General features: G+C 45.0%; 1 protein-coding gene across 1 annotated transcript in view; it reads right to left on the bottom strand.

Annotated features, from left to right (window-relative positions):
* DRC1 (dynein regulatory complex subunit 1) overlaps positions 1-23483 on the bottom strand; it is a 38989-nt gene extending 15506 nt beyond the window's left edge. Inside the window, exons 1-8 of the mRNA XM_010840595.1 lie at positions 23252-23483; positions 20523-20610; positions 15356-15468; positions 11920-12103; positions 10795-10932; positions 9673-9759; positions 8960-9082; positions 957-1096 (exon numbers count right to left, since the gene is read on the bottom strand). Coding sequence (XP_010838897.1) covers positions 957-1096; positions 8960-9082; positions 9673-9759; positions 10795-10932; positions 11920-12103; positions 15356-15468; positions 20523-20610; positions 23252-23406 — 1028 coding nt within the window. The 5' untranslated portion in view covers positions 23407-23483. The remainder of the gene's footprint in view (positions 1-956; positions 1097-8959; positions 9083-9672; positions 9760-10794; positions 10933-11919; positions 12104-15355; positions 15469-20522; positions 20611-23251) is intronic.
* Between the last annotated feature and the right edge of the window lie 1716 nt (positions 23484-25199).

Raw genomic sequence — 25199 nt, 5'->3', positions numbered from 1 at the left:
GAATGGGACGACAGAGGATGAGATGGCTGGATGGCATCATTGACTCGATGGACATGAGTCTGAGTGAACTCTGGGAGTTGGTGATGGACAGGGAGGCCTGGTGTGCTGCAATTCATGGGGTTGTAAAGAGTCGGACACGACTGAGTGACTGAACTGAACTGAATACTTATGTTGGCATTATTTGCAACAGCAAGGGTTTAGAAGTCAACAAAATGCACAGCAGTGTGGGCCTGGTTGAGTAAATCCTAGCATATCTATGCAGTGTTATACAAGACACCGTAAGAAATAACGTGAACATTCTCTATGAACTGGCATGGAAACATCGTGAAGATACAGAACAATGTGTACAGGATGCTATTGGTTGTGTAAAAGCAGACGGGCATGAGACTTTGTGTTTGCTTGTATGTGCATAAGGAAATTTTGGAAAAAGGAAAAGAAACGAATCCAGAGGTGGGACAGAGGACCCAGACAAAAGACATATGGGAGACAGACTTTTTGCTGTAAATTCTTTTCTTTTTGCTGTAAACTGCCTGTGGGGTCTGGAGGACAGAACCGGTTGAATGTATCCTGTTTTCAAAAGAAAAAGAAAAAAAAAAAACACCTCTTTTAATAAGAATTAGTTATGCGTGCATGCTAAGTCGCTTCTGTCATACCTGACTCTTGTGACCCCATGGACTGTAGCCTACCAGGCTCCTCTGTCCACTGGGCTACTCCACGCAAGAATACTGGAGTAGGTTGCCATGCCCTCTTCCAGGGGATCTTTCGGACCCCAGGATCGAACCCGTGTCTCTTATCTCCTGCTTTGACAGGCAGGTTCTTTACCACTAGCACCACCTGGGAAGCCCTAAGAATTAGTTACACTTCTAACAATTTCTACTCCTACAAAAGAGTACATACCCATCCCTCTTTTCAGTAGAGAAAGGCCCAGAAGAAAGACACTCTGCATGCGAGCTTACCGGTTGATCTTCCTCTTCTGCTGGGACTTAATCACTGTGCTTTCTTCGTCTCTCTTCTTCAGCACCTGGAAGTTATACTCCAGCTTCTCTTGGTTTAGCTGATAAGTTGCTTTCATTTGCTGAAGCTGTTGCTCAAGAATCTAAAGTTTAAAAAAAAATAATTCTAATTGGTCCTGGTACAATTTATTACACCCGAGGGTCCCTAGTCATTTGTTCTGAAGTCATATCGGAGGAACCTTAGGAACAAGTGTCTCTACCTGAATTCTTAGAAAACTTATCATTAGAGGCAAATTAAAGGTCTGGACAATGGCTCAGATGGTAAAGAATCTGCCTGCAATGCGGGAGATCTGGGTTCGATCCCTGGATTGAGAAGATTCCCTGGAGAGCATGGCAACCCACTCCAGTATTCTTGCCTAGAGAATCCCCATGGACAGAGGAGCCTGGCAGGCTACAGTCCATAGGGTTGTCAAAGGACAAGACTGATCAACTAAGCACACAATGGCACATAATATTTTTATATTATAATGTACCATATGTGAAATATTTGTTTATCATATACCATGATGTTTTATTATTTCCTTATAGTATATACATTTATACATGTACAAATACATTTATGTTGCTTTGATAATCTTCAATATTATAAAATAATGGTGGGAAGTACTGCATGTAAAATATTGGGAGTATTTTACTTTCTTACAGTAGATTCTCAGAAATCAGGTTCAAAGGTTCTCAGTAAATTGATTCCCACAATTTATGGTTCACACTCCACTGACTGTGGGCAAGTACCCACCTCCCCACCTGTCAGCGCTCAGCACCATGCAGGGCAGGCCTGGCCCTTGGGGCAGGGGGCCTGGGACAGAGCAGGGAGCTGCCTGGAGCCGCACCCTACTCTTGCTGAGCATGCTTAAAGTTTCATTTAGAAATTTCTGACTTGACAGTATCCCAACGAGCCTATAGAAGATGCTGAAGGCACAGCTTCATCTCAAGTGCAATTACCCAGGGTGGTTCCAGCCTGAGCCACTGCTCTGGGCCCTGCAACCTTCTAGGGATGGCTGTGTGCTATGTCCACTGGGGGAAAAGATTCTCAGCAATTCTTCCAGCAAAGTCATGATGATTCATGCCACTGTGCTCCAATCATAACCATTTCTGCTGCTTCAAATGGGACCAGCCCTGAACACTGGGGAGGCCACTGTTCAGCACAGCTGGCACAGAAGTCCAATAGAAAAGTTTTTTTTGGATGGTGACAATCTGAGAGAGTGTGAACACTCACAGAGAAGGAGGGTCTCCAGAGCTGCTCTGGATTTCGGACGATCATGAGCGAGCTCCAGGCTTTGCTGGGATCGAGGCATTGGGGAGCCCCATGACCCTGAGCATCTGGGTGTCTGCTCTAACCGTGTCCATGGACCTCCTTTGCAATGAGCCCCTGTCACTAAGACAGCATTTGCCAAACTTATTGGGCCATAGAATGTTGGGGGCCAGAGTGAGGCACTTGGCCCGTGGCAAAGGTCATGAGGAAGGAGGCTCGACATACGCAAAGGCAGGATCGAGCCTCAGTAGTCCCTCTGGAAATCCTCGAGCATCTACCCCCATAACCAGAGCCTGCCTACTTTACTACTTTGTGCTCATCTACACCTCTGACTTTACGGGGGGCTGTCCCCCACCACCTCTTTTGGAGAAGGAGTTAACTTAGAGCTCCAGTTAATAAAAACTCCTGGGCGTGACAAGAGTGTTTTAACCTACAAACTCCTCTGAAGGTTCTCTAGCCTGCCTGACAGGCTTGTCCGGCCACATGTGATCGCTCACAGCCTCCCAACCGTGAGAGGCATGAGATGCTTTAAACCTTCTAAAAACAGGTTCCTTAGAAAAGTTAGAAAACCATTAGTATAAGTATAGTGGGCTGATTAGAAATTGTATTGGTGAAGGGTTTTTCATTTGTTGAGCCAATGTTTGTTGCTAAGTCTCCATATCCCCTGCCCTTACACACATTAATGAATATATAGACGAAATAAGTATTAACCTTTGATATTAATCACGTTAGACCTTAGGCTAAGTAAATTCTTTCCTTAACTAAAACCCACTACACCCTCACCCTATAGGAATGTAACTTTATTTGGGTGGCGTCTGTTTTAAGAATAATCACCCCTGGAGAAATAAGTGTCCTGGTTGACTGACCACTGTCACAAGGAGAGGATCATAAATTGTCAGCAGGCCCCCCTGGCCAGAAGATGATGTAACACCCCTAAGACCTCTGTATACATTTGTATGAAGCACCTGACTTTGATAAAAGTCAGGACTGCTGACCCCGCGTGACTTTTGCATAACATCTCAGTGTATAAAAGTAGACCATGGAAAATAAAGAATTGGGATCAGTTTCTCGAAATACTGGTCTCCCCATGTCGCTCTCTCACTCTGGCTGAGTCTCTATCTGGAGCACGGAACCCGCCATGCTTACTAATTATGCCTGGGCTTCTAAGATCCGACCAGGGAGGCCTCAGTGTCTCCTCTCCTTCAGGAGAATGGAAGGACGCCTGCGGCCTACGTAAGTGGTGCAAACTTCTTGTCTTGAAGTTTTATTGGTCTCCCGCGTAAACCAAGCTACTCAGCCTCTTTTCTCCACTGAATTTTCCTACTGAGCTATCCTCATTCTATTACTCTTTACATCTCTAATTAATATCTAATTGAAGCTATTGTATCCTGATCCTCGCCAATGCCATCCCCGCTTTGAATACCCTGGATCAGCCGGGGCTGGACCCCGGCAATAGAACAATTTTATATTTATAACACAGGAAGAGCACGTAAGTTATAAATGCGAGCCCTATCATATGAATTCTCCTGTGAATTTCATTCTGAAGGGCAGATTATTACATAATAATCATTATGTAAATATTTTTCCTACATAATACATCTTCAAAGGAAAAAAACACCATTGGCACCATTTTTTTGTTGTTGGTTTTGTGAAACCATCATCAATATTTCACCTAGTTGAACACAGCTTACAAAACTCTGAACAAAAGTAATTAGGCCATGTCTTTTTCTTTGTGACCTGAAAGAACTTAGCACCACACACTAACCAACTGAGCTAACCGGCCAGTGGATATGACCTAAAAACAGACCTTAAATCTAAGTCAGTTTTATGGGCAAAATATATATATATATATAATAATAGTCTGTCACTGGATCATTTTAATTTACAGTCTTTTGCTTCTGCGTGCAGTTGAATATTTATTAGCCAATTTTATTTCCTCTTGTTGAAAATATCTACTCCTGCTTTTTGTTAATATTCTTTGGGAACTAGGGCTTTCCTAGTGGCTCAAATAGTAAAGAATCTGCCTGTAATATGGGAGACCCAGACTGGATCCCTAGGTCAGGGAAGATACCCTGGAGAAGGGAATGGCTACCCACTCCAATATTCTTGCCTGGAGAAATGTCTGTGCTTATTATTCAATTATCCAAAGATATTTTTGCAAAGCTGTATCCTGTGTTTCTATATAGACTAATGGCAAAACATCATGTTTAGTTTGGAAGAATCATTTATAAAGATTATAATTTAACCTGTCACCAAAATCCTTCAGTGTTCCAAGGACTGTGGGTGTGGATCACCCTCCTCTTCTCTTTCTCCTGGGTCAGGAGGAGAAGCAAGGGAGCTCCTTTCTGAAGCCAACTCCTGCCCCAGGCTGATACTGGTAGCCAACATCGCCCCAGCAGAACAGAAATTTAGTACAGCCTTTCCCTCTGGCCTTCTCAGCTGGGCACCTTTATCACTGATAAAGAGACACCACTGGGCCTCTTTATCACTGATCTCAACCTGTGGGGGTGGAGGGGGCCCCAGGGATTCTGTTAGGAGTTACAGATTCCACATTCCAAACTCTTGCTTACCCTTTTCTTCCCTGTCACCCACTCTTAAAAAAAAAAAAAAAAATGGCCTTTGTGGCCATTAACAACAAATATGAACTTATCGTTTTTTAGAATTTTTATTTTATTTATCTGTTTATTTTTGACCCAGCTGGGTCTTTGCTGCTGTGTGGGGTTTTCTCTAGTTCCGGAGAGTGGGGGCTGCTCTCTAACCGTGGTGTGGGCTTCTCCTGTTGCTGAGCAAGGGCTCTAGGGCACTCGGGCTTCAGTAGTTGTGGCTCTCGGGCTCGAGAGCACAGGCTCAATAACTGTGGCACACGGGCTTAGTTGCTCCTTGGCAAGTGGGATCTTCCCGGACCAGGGACTGAACTCATGTCTCCTGTAGTGGCATTCTTATCCACTGAGCCACTGGGGAAGCCCTCATTCACTCTCTTAACTACTTATACTATTCACGGTCTTGCTTTCTAACTCAAAGGATTGTAAAGTCCTAGAGGACAGAAACTGTATCTTATTTGTTTTTATGCTTTGCACCAGGTAAGTTCACAATACTTGTTAAGTAAATAACTTGTATTTAATTTTTGTGATTAATATTCTGGCATTAAAGTTGTACTAAACCATTTTCCAATTTTTAATGAGCACGTAAGGCCTAAAAATAAAAGTTGCTTCCTACATCAAGAACTAAGTGTTCCTAGCACTTTTTTTTTGGAGTGGTGGGTATCGGTGGTTAAATTGTTGAGTATATAATGTTTATAGGTTTCTCTTTGTTCATTGTTAATATGACCTTTCTAGTAGTAAGAACTGAAAAGTATACCTTCTTATTTTTACTTCTTGTACCTGTCAAGCCAAACCTATAGGTACTGGATCTTCTATATTTTGGGGGTTTGCAAAAAAAATTGGTTCTATATTTTAGAAATGATACAGTGCAAAGAATTAGTAATAGGAAGTAAGCTGCATGCCATATCTTTCTGACAAAAATTGATGCTATCTGACTTTGCTATCATGACTACAGCTCAGAGGCACTATGATAAAATTCAATCTACTAAAATATTCCACATATTGCAATATGGGTAATCCATGATTCAACTACCTTTTCTCAGTTCAAGGGTAAAATGTGGTAAAGTATATTCATTCTGACACAGGGAAGAACTGTTACACTGATGGACTGCACGCAGGTTCCCACTCTGAGAGTCTCCATCTGTCTGTCTCCCAAATACCCACACCTCACCACTAGTCAATCCAGACAGTGTGAGCCAGGACAGCCAGGTCTCCTGGGCTACCTGCCTCTCTGCCCCTCACCTCCCTAGTCTTATCTCTTAACCTCTATAATCTCCTCATGTCCCATGTCCTTCTTGGCTTCATTCATGTCCTTCAATAACTTCTTGACTTCATTCAAGCATTTGAACATTGAATTAAGAACATGAGGTTCCAAGCCTACAAGTGAACAGCAATAAGTTACTCAGTTAGGAAATGGGGAAAGAACCTGAATAGACATATCTCCAAAGAAGACATGAAGATGACTAATGGGCACATGAAAAGATGCTCAACATCACTAATCATCAGGGAACGGCAAATCAGAACCACAAAGAGATATCACTTCACACCTATTAGGATGGTTGTTATCAAAAGACAAAGGACAGCAAGCATTGGCAAGGGTCTGGAGAAAAGAGAATCCTTCTACAGTTAGCAGGAATGCAAACTGGTACAGCCACTATGGAAACAATATGGCGGTTTCTCAAAAAATTAAAAACAGGATTACTATTTGATCAGGTAATATTAATATGTAACCTGAAAATTTGACATCTGGAACTCGAAGAGGTATCTGCATTCCCACGTTCATTGCAGCATTATTCACTTCAGTCAAGATATAGAAACAATCTAAATATCTGATGATGGACTAATGGATTTTTAAAAGGTTCCCTGGTGGCTCAGACAGTAAAGAATTCACCTGCAATGTAGGAGACTGAGGTTCGAAGCTGAGCTGGGAAGATTTCCCCAGAGAAGGGAATGACTACCCACTCCAGTATTCTTGCCTGGAAAATCTCCATGGACAGAGGAGCCCGGCAGGCTACAGTCCATGGGGTCGCAAAGCGTTGGACATGACTGAGCAACTAACACTATATACATACAATGGCATATTATTCAGCTTTTAAAAAAAGGAAATCCTGTCATTTGCAACAATAGAAATGGACATGCAGGACATTACGCTAAGTGAAATAAGCCAAATACAGAAAGACAAATACTGCATGATCTCACTTACATGTGAGATCTAAAATAATTAAAAAGAAGCAGAGAGGAGAATTTGCAATGAGGGGCTGTCAAGGGCTGGAGGCAGAGAAGGCAATGGCACCCCACTCCAGTACTCTTGCCTGGAAAATCCCATGGACGGAGGAGCCTGGTAGGCCGCAGTCCGTCGGGTTGCGAAGAGTCGGACACGACTGAGCAACTTCACTTTCACTTTTCACTTTCATGCATTGGAGAAGGAAATGGCAACCCACTCCAGTGTTCTTGCCTGGAGAATCCCAGGGACGGGGGAGCTTGGTGGGCTGCCGTCTATGGGGTCGCACAGAGTCAGACACGACTGAAGCGACTTAGCAGTAGCAGTAGCAAGGGCTGGAGGAGGGGAAGATGAGGAGGTACTAGTCAAAGTGTTACAAAGTTTCATTGTACAAGGTGAATAAGTCCTGGAAATATAATGTACAACCAAGAGCTCATGATTAACAATACTGTATACTTAAAAATTTGCTAAGAGGGTAGATCTTTATTAAAGGTCTTTACTGCAAAAAGAAAAACAAAACAACAAAAAAGAATGTGAGGTTGCATTATTTCACTGTTAGAGACCAGTATGTACTTCTATCATGTAAATAATCATAGAACCAAGATAACTTCAGAAAACTTAACTATAGCTATTTTCATCAACAGTGTAATGTGTACAGCCCACAGAAGCCACACTGCTTTTTCACAAAAGTCTACTGTTCCTTGTAAGTAACTCTCAGCTCCCTGACATTAATATTAAGAAAGGCTCAAGAAAATTCTCAAGACTGGAAAAATATTTTTAGTCTAATAGGGTTTTTTTTTTTTTTGTAATGTTTAGGTCCACGGCAGTGAAAGTGCTGAGTCCTAACCACTAGACTGCCAGGGAATTCCCTACTAGGGTTTTTTAATTTAATCTCATTATAGAAAGCTACAAGAGGAGTTAAGAACTGAAATCCTACCAAAGGCTATGTGGAAAAACTGTAACATGGTTTTCTAGATGAAGACTGAAATGAACAGAACATGCTTGAATGTTAAGATGCAACCATGTTACATCTAAATATAATTAGGGATAATTTTTTTTAACCGATGTTGAAACACAGAATCCTAGGTTTGTACAGAACTTTAGAAACCAGAAAATCTAACCCCCTTCCCACTGCAGGAATCCTTCTTCTCCACTGAAGACAGACACAGTCATTTAGCCTCTGAATACTTTATGACATAAAAGGGCTCTGTTCTGTGGGATGACCCTTTTCTGTGTTAGACAGTTCCAACCATGAGGCAGTTCTTTCTGATGGTGAGTCAGAATCTGCCTTACTGCTATGTTCAACCAGCATCAGGAGGCTGTTTGGAATACTGGGAAAGACAGAAGTTACCAAGGCACACAGAACTGGGTTTGAATCCAGGGCTTACCATTTACCAGATAAATAAACAGCCTTGTCTCTGAGCCTCAATTTCATGGCATATAAAATGACGCTAGTGATTTCTCCCCTTCGAGTTACTACAAGGATTATAGTTACTATAAGGAAACTGTGTGTTAAGTGCCTGGAGTATGGTAGGCACCCATCACATGGTGGCCACCCTACCATTGACCCTAGAGATATTTTCCCTCCACCTGGCAAAAATGCACAATTCTCTCAATGATCCCTCACATGCCATGGTTTCCAGACTCCTTCAGCATCTTGGCAGTTTTCCACTGGTTTTTAACAGAAAGAATTCCTCCACATGTTTCTTGTAAATAAGCTCCTTCAGATATGATCACTGAGAGCACATAATGAGTAAGTATTGGTTGGATGGACTAGCTCTAGAATATTATGGGTGGTAGCTAAGGTTGAGACATTCACAGGTGCTCCGTCTGCCAAGCCGCCCAGACACCCTGGTGGAGAAACAAGTCACACCTGCACGTCCTGCTCCAGCTTGATCTTGATCGTGTTGTACTCTTCGCAGTCCCAGATCCTCTGCTTGTTGAGCTGTTTCTCATAGTCCTCCACTTTCTTGATGCGGTTCATCAGATATTCCAGCTAAAGGCACAGGGAGACAAGGGGAAGGACGGGCCCCATCCCTGTTCTAACTCTGAGGGGAGTCTCTCTGCTCTCAGAACCCCTGTGCCCCAAGGCTTTGAACTCGAAGGCCATGGCTTACATTGCTTAACAGGGTCCTGACTCTATAGACTCTAAGAGTGCAGACCCTGCCATCAGACATTTGTATTTCTAAGAAAAAAAAAAAAATCTAATGGATTTTGGTCATATTATTTCTTTGTTCTTTACGTCTCTGAAATAAATTGATAATCTCACATCCTTTAGAATATGTCTTTAAACAGTTTCTAGGGCCACAAATATCCATGGCTGGGGGAGATACCCAGGACACAAAGGCAAGAGCGGCAGGACCAGTGAAACCAGAGGGCTACACACGTGGTACCAACCACCACCACCACAAGAGGGGCCGCCCACGGGCCCTGCTGCCGACCCGGCAGTCGCAGTCAGGATGTGCAGCTCCAGCAGTCTTCCCCAAGGTAGAAAAGCTGGCAAATTCAGCCTCAGCAGGAGCCACCCCAGACTCTACGAATCACCACTGACACCCCCTCCGCCTCCCCCACGGGCCACTCCCTGACCTCTTTGGCGTTGTGAGCCTGTAAGGCCCGCTCCCATTTCTTCTTATTGCTGGTCAGCAGCTCCTGTCTCTCCACCTCAAATGCTTTCTGCGACCAGAAAGAAAAAGGGCTCTTGTGTCTGCTTTCATCAGGCAGGTCCCACAGCATCAAAGAGCGCTCAGACAGCAGCAGCAGCAGCATCGCATCTCCACCCACACAAAGTCGAACCCAAATGCAGACTTGTCAGGTTTCATTCACCCAAAGCACCGTGGAAGGAGCTGCATGGGGATTATTACAAAGCCTACGCTTCACAAGGATTGTGAGAGGAAGTGTGCCAGCCGTCCTATGTCCAGTGGGGGACGGCCAGGGCCTAGAAGTCACAGGGCCAACCCTGGCTTGTATTCCACTGGGACTCGAGTGAGAGCATCACAGTGGCTGGGGTTTCCATGAAGCAAAGGCAGCATGGAGCTCACAGAAAGGGGGTGGAGAGGGGTGGATGGGAATGCAGAGATAAGTCTGTGCTAATCCAAAGAGAGAGGCCCCCGCCTCTTGGCTCTCTTCCATATTTGGAAAGGCCTGTCTGGGTGTCAGTCCTTAACATTTCAGGCCAGTCCAGAGTACAGGCTCCTGGATTCTGCTTGGCACGCCCCTTTCCCCTCCCCACATCCCTGACTGTCATAAATACGTAGGATAAGTGGCTCAAAACCGCCTGATGTTCTGGAACACTGATCTCCCTCCTCTACTCCTCTTACTTTACCCTGTTTTATCTTCTTTCCAAGCGCTTATCACCGCCTGTCAAATTACATACATAGTAATCTATCTGTCTACTGTGTAGCTGCCTCTGCTAGAATACAGGTCCCACCCAGGACTTTGTCCCTGGTTGTTGCCCGGCCCCTGGCACAGCGCTTGCCATTTAGTAGACACTTGCATATTTGTTGGAGGAGGGAACGTATGAACAAGCAAATGAATGAAACCCTAGAGCAGAGACCTCAGTGAGAGCAGTGAGATGGAGCAATGACAGCAGTCTAGGGCCCTCCCTGGGTGGTTAGGACAAGCCAGCCTGCCCCCCAGGGGCCTCCTCCCAGGGCCTCCTGCCGTGGGCCTCCTCCCAGACCAGGGGGCAGCTCTCTCACACACCATTACCTCGATATTTTGGAGCTCCTGGCGAAAGGTTTTCATCACATTCTTCACCTGCTCTTCCATCCTCTCCAGGAGCAGGCAGATGTCATCTGACTGTTTCTTCAAATCCTTCACGTACTGGTCATCTTTCATTTTTAACTCCTAGAGAAGAGCACATCAAAGGTTGGTCACCAACTGAGACAGAAGCCAGAGGCTGCCAGCCCCCCACCCCCAGACCACCCTCAGACCCCTCCCATCAGCTCATGCACCAGAAAATACAGCCGCACAGAGGCAAGGTGCTGGATAGGCTTCTTCCTCACCTATCCAGGGAGAAGCACGGGTGTTTGGAGCCCATAGGCTCAGCTCAGGGCAAAGCCTCAACGAGAAGCCCAGGATCAAACCTCGAAAGGACTACTTGCTACACATCTCCCTGCAGGCTCCCAGAAAACCCGGTGGCTCCTGCCGAGCAACGAATGTCCATGTTCTAACATGGGCACACATCTACTACAGACTGTTCCATTCCTTAACTAAGCACAGAAAGCCTGAAACGGCATTTACTACAACAGGACATCTTTCTCTTAGGCAGCCAATGATTCTAAAATGACTACAGAACTTTTTCTTCCGGTTAAAAGGATATTGCCTGAGGGACTTCCCTGGTGGTCCAATGGCCAAGAATTCACCTTGCAAGGCAGGAGACACTGGTTTGATTCCACATGCTACCAAGCAACTAAGCTTGCACACCACAACTAAAGAGCCTGTGTGCCCCAACTGACACAGCCAAACAATAAATATATACTTTTTTAAAAACAATAATCTTTAAAAAAAAAAAAAAAGTGTATAGCGTGAAACAACAAGGTCCTACTGTAGAGCACAGGAACTATATTCAATATATCCTGTGATAAACCGTAATGGAAAAGAATATGAATAAGAATGTGTATCTATGTATAACTGAGTCACTTTGCTGTACAGCCGTAATTAACACAACATAGTAATTCAACCATACTTTGACTAAAAATATTTTTAAGTGTATTGCCCAAGCTGTACCACATTCTTGGTAACGAAGTAAGGCCTCTGCCTTTCTCCATTCAGGAAAAGCACGCATTCCCCCAGCTCCATCCCCTGTGGCGGGACCCAGGGCCAGGCTCTTGCCTGCTGTAACTCGCTGATCAGCTTGTTCTTATCTTCGATCAGCCCTGCGCAGTGCACCTGCTGGGCATTGAGCATTTCCCACAGCTCCTGAGGGATTCTCCACTGCTTGCCTTCCTCCCACTTGACGGTGATCTCATCAAATTTGTCCTGGCTGGTCTTGACCTCGTTCTCCAGCTTTTCAAGTCTGCAAATATATAAACAAACCAGTTCTGGAGGCTGCTTTCCAAGAGTATGGGCTGATTCTCTAGGATGTGGAAAACAGGCCAGGGTACCAAGCCCTTAGAACCACTGCAAACCAAACCAGACTCTAAGAAATCTTCTTTTAGTTTAAAGCTTGACTGTAAACAACAGGCCAAGTAAACAAAGTGACCCAGGACAAAAATGGATCAGCATTAAAGCTGTACAAACATACACACAGTTCGAGAGTCAACTGGTCATATCCTCTGAGTAAGACGGTGACTCTTGATCACAAACAGTTGACCACAAGTCCCACAGCTTGTGTTCAAATCCTGATTTTGCTACTGGCTCTCAACTTTAGGCAAGTTGCTTAACCTCTGCAGGCCCCATTTTTCTCAGCTGTAGAATAGAGAGGGCGGAAGTATTTACCTTCTTGTGACTGTTGTCAGGATTAAACATGATGATTTTCAGCACAGGAGTCACTTAACAAATGGCACTCCTATTATTATCTTTTAATAATAGTGGAACATACAAAAAGGAAAATACCACCATTAGCAATGAAAAATAGGAGTGGTCTCCCAGAATTTCAAAAATGCCAAAGAAACCATGTGATGGAGCACACCAAGGAAGGGACTGGATAGAAGGAGGCATTAGGGCTGAGATGTGAGGCCCCTTCTGACCAGGACATGTGCCTGCAACACTCTCCCAACTTCAGTAACCGGTTCTTCTATGAGATCGTCCCCAAACAAGAATGAAAACTCCCTTAATGAAAAGAATTACAACATAAATATCTCATGATCCCTTCTCTCCTTCCCACCTTCTAAGCTAGGGCATGGAGGACATCTTATCATTCCATTAACTTTTTTTTTTTTTTTCCAAAACATGAGTAACAGCTGTCGGATTACATTTCCAAAACCCACATTTATCTTACAGCCGCTACCCACAACCTTCCATTTCTCCTCAGGGGCTTCAAGAGAAGCCCAACTCCTCAATGGGGCCCTCAGGGCCTTTCCACAGTCACCCTGCTGGAGATCAGTCAGTTCAGTCCCCAGGCCTTGACAGGCAGTGGGAAATTTCAAGAATAAATTATATCAGGCTTCCCTGGTGGCTCAGGGAAGTGGTAAAGAATCTGCCTGCCAACACAGGGGACACAGGTTTGACCTCTGGTCTGAGAAGATCCCACATGACGTGGGACAACTAAGCCCATGAGTTGCAACTACTGGAGCCCGTGTGCCTAGAGCCCATGCTCCACAAGAGAAACCACCGCAAGGAGAAGGCAGTGCACCGCATGAAGAGCAGCCCCTGCTCCCCACAACTAGCAACAAAGACCCAACACAACCAAAAATAAATAAATGAATAAACAAATCCGAAAAAAAAAAAGAATAAATGATATCTTAGTGACAGTGGTAAAGCTGCTAATGGAGAGAACTACTCCAATACTTTGGCCACCTGATGCAAAGAGCTGACTCACTGGAAAAGACCCTGATGCTGGGAAAGACTGAGGGCAGGAGGAGAAGGGGACGACAGAGGATGAGATGGTTGGATGGCATCAACAACTCAATGGAGATGAGTTTGGGTAAACTCCGGGAGTTGGTGATGGACAGGGAGGCCTGGCGTGCTGCAGTCCATGGGGCTGCAAAGAGTCGGACACGACTGAGTGACTGAACTGAACTGAACTGAACTTATGTAGAGCCAATGAAAATATTGTTGTGAAAATCGCACTGTGTATGTACCTGCTGAGAGAAGCAAGATGGCCCTGTGGGCTGCTTTTGTAATTGGACTATAGGTAAGGAATTCATTGAAGAACAAGCCAAAGAAGAGCTTACTTGAGGACCTCTGATCCTGATGTTATCAGTCCTCTGTGTGCAAACCAAGGAAGCGGAATCCTGCTAAGCAGCTTCTGTCTCCCTGTCAAGGAAGCTGAACCCTGGGAGGTAGGTGTGCCAACCACCCACCTGCTGAGGCCTGGAGCTGAGGGTTGGCCACAGAAGAGTTTCCATCATCCCCCGGCCCTCTATACTTGCAGTTGTGGACTCCTTAACATGCTGCTTAACATTCTTTAACATGGTGCTACATTTGTACACAGCCTTCATGGGTCTGGTTTTTATGATTAAATGTCCGACTCTTTGTGGCCACATGGACTGTAGCCTACAGGCTCCTCTGTCCATGGGATTTTCCAGGCAAGAATACTGGAGTGGGTTGCCATTTCCTTCTCCAAGGAATCTTCCCGACCCAGGGATTGAACCCAGGTCTCCTGTATTGCAGGCAGATGCTTTACCCTCTAAGCCACCAGGGAAGTCCTAGTTTAAACCCAGAACAACTTAATCTACCTTCTCAACCCCATCCTTTTCTTCCACCACCCCTATACATCCCTCACTTTTATGCCATTCCCAAGCATCATACAATCTCATGCTTCTGTACAAGTTGTTCCTAATATGCCCACTCCTTGGTTCCTCCAACTCCCATTCATCCCTTATGGCCCACCTCAAATATCACTTTGCCTGAAAAGTTTTCTCTAATCTCTCCAGGGAAAATTAAAGGTCACCTTATACTGTTTCCATAACTCTTATACACAACTTTGTCATGTAATGTACTGTGTGTGCTCAGTCGTGTCTGATTCTTTGTGACCCCAAAGATTGCAGCCTGCTAGGCTCCTCCGTCCATGGGATTCTCCAGGCAAGAATACTGGAGTGGGGTGTCATATCCTACTCCAGGGGATCTTCCTGACCCAGGGATCAAACCCACATCTCTCACGTCTCCTGTACTGGGAGGTGGATTCTTTACCACTGCGCCACACGGGAAGCCCATACATACCTTTGTAACGTGTGCTAGTCACTCCGTCACGTCTGACTCTTTGTGATCTCATGAACTGTAGCCCACCAGGCTCCTCTGTCCATGGATTTCTCCAGGCAAGAATACTGGAGTGGGTAACCATTCCCTTTATTTTAACGTAAATCATGGTGGGGTGGAGGTTGCACATCTATCTCAACCAGACTATGAACATCAAGAGCAGAGGCCATGTCCACTCCTCTTTGTATCCACCAGGCTTGGAACACATTAGAAAGGTAACACTTAAGGAAGGAGGAGGGAAGCAATGAAGGAGGGGGAGAGGGAGGGAGGAGCGGAGGGAAGGGGGACTCAAAAAGGGCATGAAGTGGATCCTTCTAGACCAGGTTTGATAAAGAACTGGGAGAATTTGGGGACCCAGAGAAGAGACACTTCACATCCCCCAGGCTGCAGAGCCCAGGAGGTTCCTCACCTCTGACGCTTGATCTCTTCTTCCTCGACTCGCCTGTGGATCTCTCTGATATCTGCAGCTACCTGGATATTTGTCACCAACTCAGTGCCACAGAGCAGCAGTTTAGCCAGTTTCTGAAACCAAATAAGAATTTATAAAGCTAGAAACACTTGCATAACTGTCTGTAGCTGTGCGATCCAACCAAGCAGGAATTAAAAGCTGCTTGATGACTTATAACCAACCTAGATAGCATATTCAAAAGCAGAGACATTACTTTGCCAACAAAGGTCCGTCTAGTCAAGGCTATGGTTTTTCCTGTGGTCATGTATGGATGTGAGAGTTGGACTGTGAAGAAGGCTGAGCGCCGAAGAATTGATGCTTTTGAACTGTGGTGTTGGAGAAGACTCTTGAGGGTCCCTTGGACTGCAAGGAGATCCAACCAGTCCATTCTGAAGGAGATCAGCCCTGGGATTTCTTTGGAAGGAATGATGCTAAAGCTGAAACTCCAGTACTTTGGCCACCTCATGCGAAGAGTTGACTCATTGGAAAAGACTCTGATGCTGGGAGGGATTGGGGGCAGGAGGAAAAGGGGACGCCAGAGGATGAGATGGCTGGATGGCATCACTGACTCGATGCACATGAGTCTCAGTGAACTCCGGGAGTTGGTGATGGACAGGGAGGCCTGGTGTGCTGCGATTCATGGGGTTGCGAAGAGTCGGACACAACTGAGCGACTGATCTGATCTGATCTGATGACTTTTAAGAGTAGAAGCTACTTAGCAACCCGTTTCCATCAGGACACTCATGAAGTGATGTTACAGCTTTTGATCTACAAGCATTCTGCACTTCTGGATGTACTTCAGTTTAGTCTCACTAGAGAAGGGACCAGCCCACCAGGACGAGGGCATGCCCTCTGGGCACATCTCGGCACTTTCTCCAACAGGCCTCTGAGTGACTGACACTGCCAGGGTCCTTTCTAAGAATCTCAGTTGGGGAGGTGAGACATATAATAATAATAGTTGTCCTGCAATGTCCATTTCCCCCCTCTCCTTTTAATAACGGAACACCCATTTTAGCTGGGCATTTGACCTCTCCAAAAAGATACACCTCCCAATATCCCTTGCAGCTAGAATGCACATGAGCAGCAGTGCCTGTGCCACTTCTGAATGGTGCCTTGAAGGGGAAGCTGTGCCCTCTCCTGCCCCCTTTTTCTCTATCTCCCAGGCTGGCACGTGATGCTAAGTATGTCATGGTCAGCAGACAGAGGCAACCTAAGGAAGGGCAGAAGGAGCCTAGGTTCCCAACCTCGAGGAACCCCCATATCAGCCCTGGACTATGTCCACTCTGAGCTATTAAATGAACCAGAGAAATAAGCTTCTATCTTGTTTAAGCTAATGTTATGTGGGACCTTTGGCTAGAGGTGTTCTAACACAGGCGACTCCTGTAATTGATTGCATGACCCCGCCCTCAAAGCCTACTGGAACCCCACTTCTAAATTCCTCTTTGTAAAGTTCACACTCAGCATCTTCACTCCTGACCTTTCGGTGATGTCTTGATTTCAAGATAATACATCCTCTCAACAAAAAGTTCAGGTATCCTCAGGTTATGTCTGAGTTTTTCCAAGTCTGTTCTGGAACTTAAAAATTTTCCAACTCTCAGATCATTTCTGAATGAGGAACCCATAAATTTCTCTCCTCTGAGGAGTCACTGAAATGATCAAAGACTCTATTTCCTCTCTCTCTTCTATGGAAATTGTGAAATGTGGCTTTAATGAATACATAACTGAACTTTAACCCAGATTTCCAGGGTGCTTCAGACTTTTTTAAACAGCTCCAGCCTTATCACTTGTGCCAAATGGTTTTAAATGCATAAGGAAGTATCAACTTTCCTGTAGTTTTGAGCAATTTTCTATTTTCTACTCAGATAATGTGAACATCAGAAATATCTGAATCAAGTATTTAAGATCCAAAGTAAAACTGCAAACGTTGCCGTCACCAACAGATTAATAGACACATCCTAACATTTTTGAGACCCCGGGTAAGAGTGTAAATGAAGGTCCACATATCACATACCTAAATATTTAAAAATTATAATTCAGTGTAATAAGCCATTAAACACATTGTGTACTTCCTACCTTGGCACCTTCATAATAGAAGTCCTGGTTTGAATTCATAGTATGACTCGGAGCTCAACTCAGAACTTGGTGGCTAAGGGGTAGACAGTATCAGCCCCCAGCCTAGAGCCCAGCCCCTGGCCACCAGCCTGGAGCCCAGGCCATTCTCTTCATACTCCCAGCTCTGCATCCTGCACCATGAAGGGCATCAGACGCCGGCACGTGAATTTCTCAGACCACACGTGGGAGCTCTATTAAACCCTTTGGCCATCCCTAAGCAGAACAAAACCTAGGAAGTGGCTGATGCAGGCCTTGAAAGTGGGCTCAGAACCATTTGGACAGGGAATTTGGAGTTCTGTGCTCTAATGGGAGCACTTGGGCTCTGAATAAACTTGAGGCAAGTCTACTTGAGGGGACGCATCTGGAGGAGGGCCAGAACAGGACACAGGACTCTCCTCATTACCACTTTTATTCAATGGGCTAGAAGCATATCTAGTGCAGCAAAGCAAGAAAAACAAGTTTTTAAGTATCAAAATTGAACAGGAAAAGATAAAACTGTCATTTTCAGATGATACGATTATATGTTAAAAAAAGAACCCACAGGTTAACTATGAAAATTAACAAGTGAATTTGACCACGCTGCTGGCTATCAGGTCAATATGTCAAAACCAATTCTACTTTTACATATCAACAACAAACAATTAAACCTCGACAAAAAGTGTAAAACATTGCTAAGTGATATTAAAGAATATTTATATGCAAAAGAAGGGATATTTTATACTCATGGGTTGCAAATCTATATTGGTAAGATATTAATTCTTTCCCAAATTGATCTGTACTTTCAACCTGATCTCAATTAAAATCCCAGCAGGTTTTCTGGTGGAAATTGAGAAAATAATTCTAAAATTTATGTGGAAATACAAAGGGTCAAGAACAGCCAAGATAACTCTGAAGAATCACAAAGCTGGAGGACTTACTCTAGGGTATCAAGGGCTGCCATTTGGCTACAGTAATTAAAATAATGTGGAAGTGGCACAAAGATGGACAAATGACTAACAGAACAGAAAATCTAGAAACAAACACATGTGTATGATCACCTCGTTTGCAACAAAGGTGCATTGCAATGCAGAGGGGAAAGAATGATCTTCTCTTTAAATGGTGCTGGGTTAATTAAAGATCTAGTTAGAAAACAAAGAACCCGGGGCCCTACTTTTACACCACACACAAAAAATGGATTCCAGACAGATTATAGAGCAAATGTAAACAAACAGTTGAACAATGAACTGTCTAAAGACAAAGCATGGAAGAATATCTTTATAAACTTGGAGTTGACCAAGGCAATGGCACCCCACTCCAGTACTCTTGTCTGGAAAATCCCATGGACAGAGGAGCCTGGTAGGCTGCAGTCCATGGGGTCGCTAAGAGTCGGACACGACTGAGCGACTTCACTTTCACTTTTCACTTTCATGCATTGGAGAAGGAAATGGCAACCCACTCCAGTGTTCTTGCCTGGAGAATCCCAGGGACGGTGGAGCCTGATGGGCTGCTGTCTATGGGGTCACATAGAGTCGGACACGACTGAAGCGACTTAGCAGCAGCAAACAGGAGACAAAAAGAATTACCATTTTTTAAAAAATTATTGATAAGGTACAGGGTCAAGGGCAGTGGCCCCTCCTGCCCAGGTCTTGGAGAAGAACTAGTTGTTAATACCTTGATATTGAAAAAGGTAGCATTTTCTTTATAAACTGAAATGTATAAATGTTCTTTATACTCCTCAATGCCAACATGCATGTGTACTCTGTCATACCCAACTCTTTTTCGATCCCATGGTCAGGGCCCTGCCAGGCTCCTCTCATCATGGAATTTTCCAGGCAAGAATACTGGAGTGGGTTACCATTTCCTACTCAGTGCTAACACTCTTCACGATTTAAGTCCTAAGTGAAAGCAACATAGAAAAGCTGCTAATAAAAACAATATTCTCTCTCTGGTTTTACACTCAACTTTAGAGTGCTCAGGATGAACAGTATTTTCAAGATTATATCAGTATCAACTAAAAGAGTATTTTCAGGATTATATACAATATTCCTTTTGTCCTACACAGAAATGCTCAGAGATCATCCAGCTTTAGATAAAGTACCCTAAGTCCAAAGGGATGATGTGACATCTACTTCACAGTTATCAACAGATCTGGAACAAATACCCATAAGAGTTCAATATTCTTTCCACTACAACAAAACATCTTATCCTTGACCCAGGACAGTCCAGGTAATTCAGTTGTTTCTAGATATCTCTAGGCTCTATAATCAGACACAACTGAGTGACTGAACTGAAATGAGGCTCCGTAATACTATTTCAGAATTTGAATACTTTCTCTCAGTAACTGCATTTCAATTCCAGAAATGATCTCTTCTCCTCCCCACTTTTAGAAATCCCATCTATCTTTCTAAGACCCAGCTCCAATCCTAGTTTCTCCTTAGAACCTTCCCTGACCAGGCTGGCTGGGTGAGCCCTTTTCCATGCAATTAATTAATTAAATGTGGCACTGTGCCAGTTGACGCTCCCTGCTTTGAACTACTGTTTATCCCTCCTGCACCTCTTGCTTCAAGTCCTTTGTTACCTGTTTCAGGAGCCCTGTCATCACCATGGGACAGCGATCAAAGACTTTCTTTTAGTGTTCACTGGGTACAAGTTTGGCCCTACTCCACAGCCACAAAGAGGCCTTCGCTCATCTAGAACCTAACAGTTCCACTGGGGACACCGCATGCACACACATTTGGAAAGTCCAACAAGGCAGAAAATTGTCTATAGTGAAATAAATGAATGGTACAGACGAGAACGGTTCCATGTGTGACTTCAAAGAGTTTGACCTGTTCGCGGATGACATCGTGAAGAAGTTGGGCCGTGAGACAGTTTTAAAGTCTGGGAACCAAGATTGAGGAGAGGGGAAGAGGGAAGGGAGAGGACAGGAGGGAAGAAGAGGGGAGGGGCGGGGCGTGGCATTGCCGCATCAAAGGCCCAGCACAGAAAGAGTGAAGCCTACTGGACTGGTGGGACCCATTTATACCCCATTTCCTACCAGTCTGCTTTCTTCTTTCTGTTTGTAGCTCTTGCTTTGATCTTCCTCACTCTCCTTCTTCCCATCTAAATATTCTCCAAGAGCTTCCCTGGGATGGAAAAAATGTAGAGAAAATGAAGTTTAAATTCTAGGAAGTAAAATCTTTCACTCTTTTTTTCCTAACTTTGGTTTTTGTTTTGTTTTGTTTTGTTTTTAAATCTTTCTGCCGAGCTGTGCATGGCCTGGGGGATTTAAATTTAAATTTAAAATTTTCATAGTGTATTTCACCATATACAAAAATATATTCCATAGGGATAAAAATTCGAATACTAAAAAGAACACAATCCAGGATTTCCTTGGTGGTCCAGTGGCTAAGACTCTGAGTTTCCAATGCAGGGGGTGCCTGTAGGATCTTAGCTCGCTCCCCATGGAACCTGCCTCCCCTGCATTGGAAGGGCAGAGAATTTTTTACCCCTACCCCCACCACCCGAGGGGCATGTGGGATCTTTGTTCCTCCAAACCATTCCCTAAAGAGCAACAAGGGTGATCTTAACATGCTTAGAAAGTTGAGAAATTCTCACACTAGGTTGTTGGTCTGTGGGTAAGAGCTATAGCCATATGGAAGGTCAAACGGACACTCCAAAACTGCACCCAAGTGCATAAAAAACAATACTGTAGACCAGGGCTATGGCAGGGATTAGCATCACCCTTAGGGATCTCAAGGACTTCCCAGGTGGCTCAGTGGTAAAGAACCTGCCTGCCAATGCAGGAGACGCAGGAGACGTGGATTCAATCCCTGGGTTGAGAAGATCCCCTGGAGAAGGAAATGGCAATCCATTTCAGTATTCTTGCCTGGGAAATTTCATGGACAGAGATGCCTTGTGGGCTACAGTCCACAGCGTCACAAAGAGTTGGACATGAGTGAGCGATTGAGCACACAATACAATTAGGGATCTCACAGATGTGGGAGTGGTGGTGCCTATCAAATCTCCATTTAATTAACTGGTCAGGTCCCTGAAAAAACTGGATGGATGGAGCCAAGAAAATGATTGTCAATTACTGCAAGCTCAAGAAGGCAGCAGTCCTAATCGCAGCTGCCTTGCAGGTCCTTGCTTGAGCATATGAGTGTGGCCTTAGGTACCTGGAATGCGGCCACTGATTGAGCCAAATACGCTATTTCTACCTCAGTCAGGAAAAAGGATTAGGAAGTTTATATCGAGGAGGAACAGATAATACACACTCATACAGCCCTTGTACTTGCAGGGCCATGTCAATGCCCCTGAGCTGACAAACTAGAGTCTGGATAGATCAGGACCACTTGGATATCCCACAGAGAATCACATTGATCTGTTATCTCAGGGTGGCAAACTTTGGCCGATGCGCCAAATCTGATTCATTTGCTTTTGTATGGCTCAGGAGTGAAGAATGATTTTTTTACATTTTCAAATGGTTTTTTTTTTAAAGATCAAGATGAATAGGCAGAGCACAGGGGATTTTTAGGACAGTGAAACTCTTCAGTACAATACTGTGATGGTAGATACATGCCATTATATATTTATCAAGATCCAACTTTTGTAACCAATGTACCATTCTGGTGAAGAATATTGATAGTGGAGGAGGTTGTACATGTGTAGGGTGTGTGTTAGTCACTCAGTCGGGTGTGACTCTTTGTGACCCCATGGACTGTAGCCCACCAGGTCCTCTGTCCATGGGATTCTCCAGGCAAGAATCCTGGAGTGGGTTGCCATTTCCTTCTCTAGGGGATCTTCCCAACCCAGGGATCAAATCCAGGTCTCCCACATTGCAGTCAGATTCTTTACCATCTGAGCCACCAGGGAAGCTTCATACATGTGTGGAAGTAGGGGGTAAATGGGAAACCTCTGTAGTTTCCACTCAATTCTTCTGTGAAACTAAAACTGCTATAAAATATGAAGTGTATCAATTTAGAAAAAAAGATCTAAAGATGAAGAATATTCTGTGACACATTAACATTATATGAAATGCAAATTTCAGTGTCCTTAAGTAAAGTTTTTGTTGGAACACAGCCACATCTCTTTAGGGCCCTTGTGTCCAAAGGCCGGCAGACAACAAGAGAAGCACCGTCTTGGCAAGGCAGCTGACCCTGACCAGCAGGACGAGATATAAGTGCTGTTACACAGGGCGGGTGTTCAGGCGGTCACGGGTTCACGCAAACTCCCCTCGGTCCCCCTTCTTAAGACAGGCCACAAAGTCTGTGAGTGGACGGTGGTGGCAACCCCAGCCTGAGAATGGGATGGTTATCAGTCTCAGACCCTGCAGGAAAAGGGTTTTGTGTCACACAACCAGTTAAGCCACTGAGACCAACAGAAGTGATAGCCGAGGTCTGCTCTGTACCCCCTTGTGGAAGGAAGGCAGGCTGGGAGGCAAGGAAGAAAGAAAGACCTCGGAGGACAGGTCATGAAGCCCCAACATCTTCAGGTACGGCCCACAGTGCCTGGCGCAGCAGGCTCTCCGTGAAAGTGCTGGAGGGATTCCTTTTCCATCTTTCACTTTACTAAGTGTATCCAGTGCTTTAATATCACATACTTTATTTGGACCTTCTGGTAGAAAAGTTTTCTATCTCATCAAGAAGCAAGACCAGCTCACACGTAGGGCACGCGAGCCCCTCACTGCAGGGGCTCCGGCGTGGAGAAGCCACCACCTCATTCCAGCACTTGGGTCACCCGCACCCTGGGCGCTCCTCGGAAGAACGCGTCCAAACCCTGACTCACCGCCTCCGAGCTTCCAGGCGCGCCGCGATGCGCAGGCGCCGGGCCTGGATCCGCTCCTGAGGATTATCAGAATGTATGGAGGGTCCGAGAATTGGGGGGGCTAAATGTTCCTCCTCCTTCTCCTCCAGGACCCCCAAGGATCCCGGCGGATTCATGGCAGGTGCCTTCCGCCCCCCGGGCAGCCCTGCCTGGACCACCTTGGGACTACAGCTTGGTTACTAACAACAAAGCTGTTGCCAGGGAAATGCAGTCACCTGACCCGCAGCTGGCGTGGTTGCGCGCGCAGCCACTAAGGCCGGGCGCACTGGTGTACATAGCGCTGTTATCTCAGTTTGGGGCTTTATTCGTCCTTGCCGCAATTACGGTGAGGACTGTATTGAATCCCCCATTAAGGCTCAGGTGGTATTAACAGAGGCTGGAAGACTTCAGAACTGAACCAAGTTGGGATTCATCACTTACCGACCCTATGATTAATTCTTCATCCATCAAATAAAAAATCCTCAAAATCACCATATTCATCTAATGTAATTCAATGTCTACTCTATGCCAATCACTGTGCTAGCTCCGAGGATCCAAGGGTTGTCCTTTCCTCGATGGAGGGGGTAGAATAATAGGTTCACTCAGAAATTCTGAACTAAAGTACATTGCACCCACCTGCCTGTCATCCATTCTTTTTTAAAATTAATGTATATAACTTTATTTTTGGCTGTGCTGGGTCTTCTTTGCAGCAGGGGTTTTTCTCTAGTTGCCACGAGTGGGAGCTACTCCTTGTTGCAGTGCATGGGCTTCTCATTTCGGAGCAAGGGCTCTGAGGCACAAGGGCTTTGGTGGTTGCCGCTCCTGGGTGCAGTAGTTAGTCTCCAGGCTCCAGAGCACAGGCTCAATAGTTGCAGCACACAGACTTAGTTCTTCCGTGGCATGTGAGATCCTCCCAGATCAGAGATCCAACTTTTGTCTCCTGCACTGGCAGGCAGATTCTTTACCACTGAGCCACCAAGGAAGCCTGTCATCCATTTCTGTTTGAGCTCCTACTCTTGTGTATTCAGCCTCTATCGACTGTAGAATGTGAAAAACCCCTGCCATCAATAAATTTATATCTAACAAGGAACTGTTATCTTCTGTAGCGGTTTTCAGTAGGGTTACACTCCATCACTACCCGCAATCACATACAGAAAAAGGAGGAGAGCAGAGAAAAAAAGGTAGGAAAGGGAATGAGGCGGGGAGGAATGAAAGTTAAGAGCACAGAAGCACATTTAAACTTTGGAGGGAGCACTGTCCCTTGAAAAGCACTATTTCCTGGGTGTTTTGTACGTGTCAAATGTCACATTGCGACAAAAAATGCACAGTGCTTATGTAGCATTAAGACCCATTCGAAAACAAGCAGGATAACATTTGATTGAACGTTGTCCCACTGGCCTGAGAGACTCTCAGAAAAGGGCCTAGGGTAGTAAGAAATTGCAGACAGGCCCTGCCACCTTGGGTATGGTGCAACTTACTGTTTTCTCACCTGTACTGCCTGCCTACTCAAATCACAAGCAACAGTGAAGCCAAAGAAAATAAGCCCCTTGTGAATAAGCCCTACCCAGCGGCAAATGGAGTTTTCTTTTTTAAATTATTTTTTCCAAGCGTGCAAGGGGTAGGCAGATTTAAGAGCACCAATATCTTGGAGCAGCTAAATCCAACAGCTGCCTGGATCCTTGTCCCATATGTAGCCAGGGTGAGGAGTCTGGAGGGTGCAGGAGGAGTAGGTATTTGCTTCTGGGCCTCAGCCCTCTGCCAGACCTCTCTCCCCTTTAGTTGTAACCTCAAGCATTACAATAAACTTCCTTGGGGCCAAGGAACCAGAGGGGCGATGCATAGTTCTGACCGCTAACTCCTCCAGGTCCTGGGCCATGACTTCACCATCTGGGAGAAGAGAAACAAGTACCACCGTGTGTGCATGTCAGCG

This window comes from Bison bison, unplaced genomic scaffold (assembly GCF_000754665.1).
Source record: "Bison bison bison isolate TAMUID 2011002044 unplaced genomic scaffold, Bison_UMD1.0 scf7180017864145, whole genome shotgun sequence".
Lineage (NCBI taxonomy): Eukaryota > Metazoa > Chordata > Mammalia > Artiodactyla > Bovidae > Bison > Bison bison.
The sequence above is the reverse complement of the archived record's forward strand: the minus strand, read 5'-3'. Positions and strand labels throughout refer to the sequence as shown.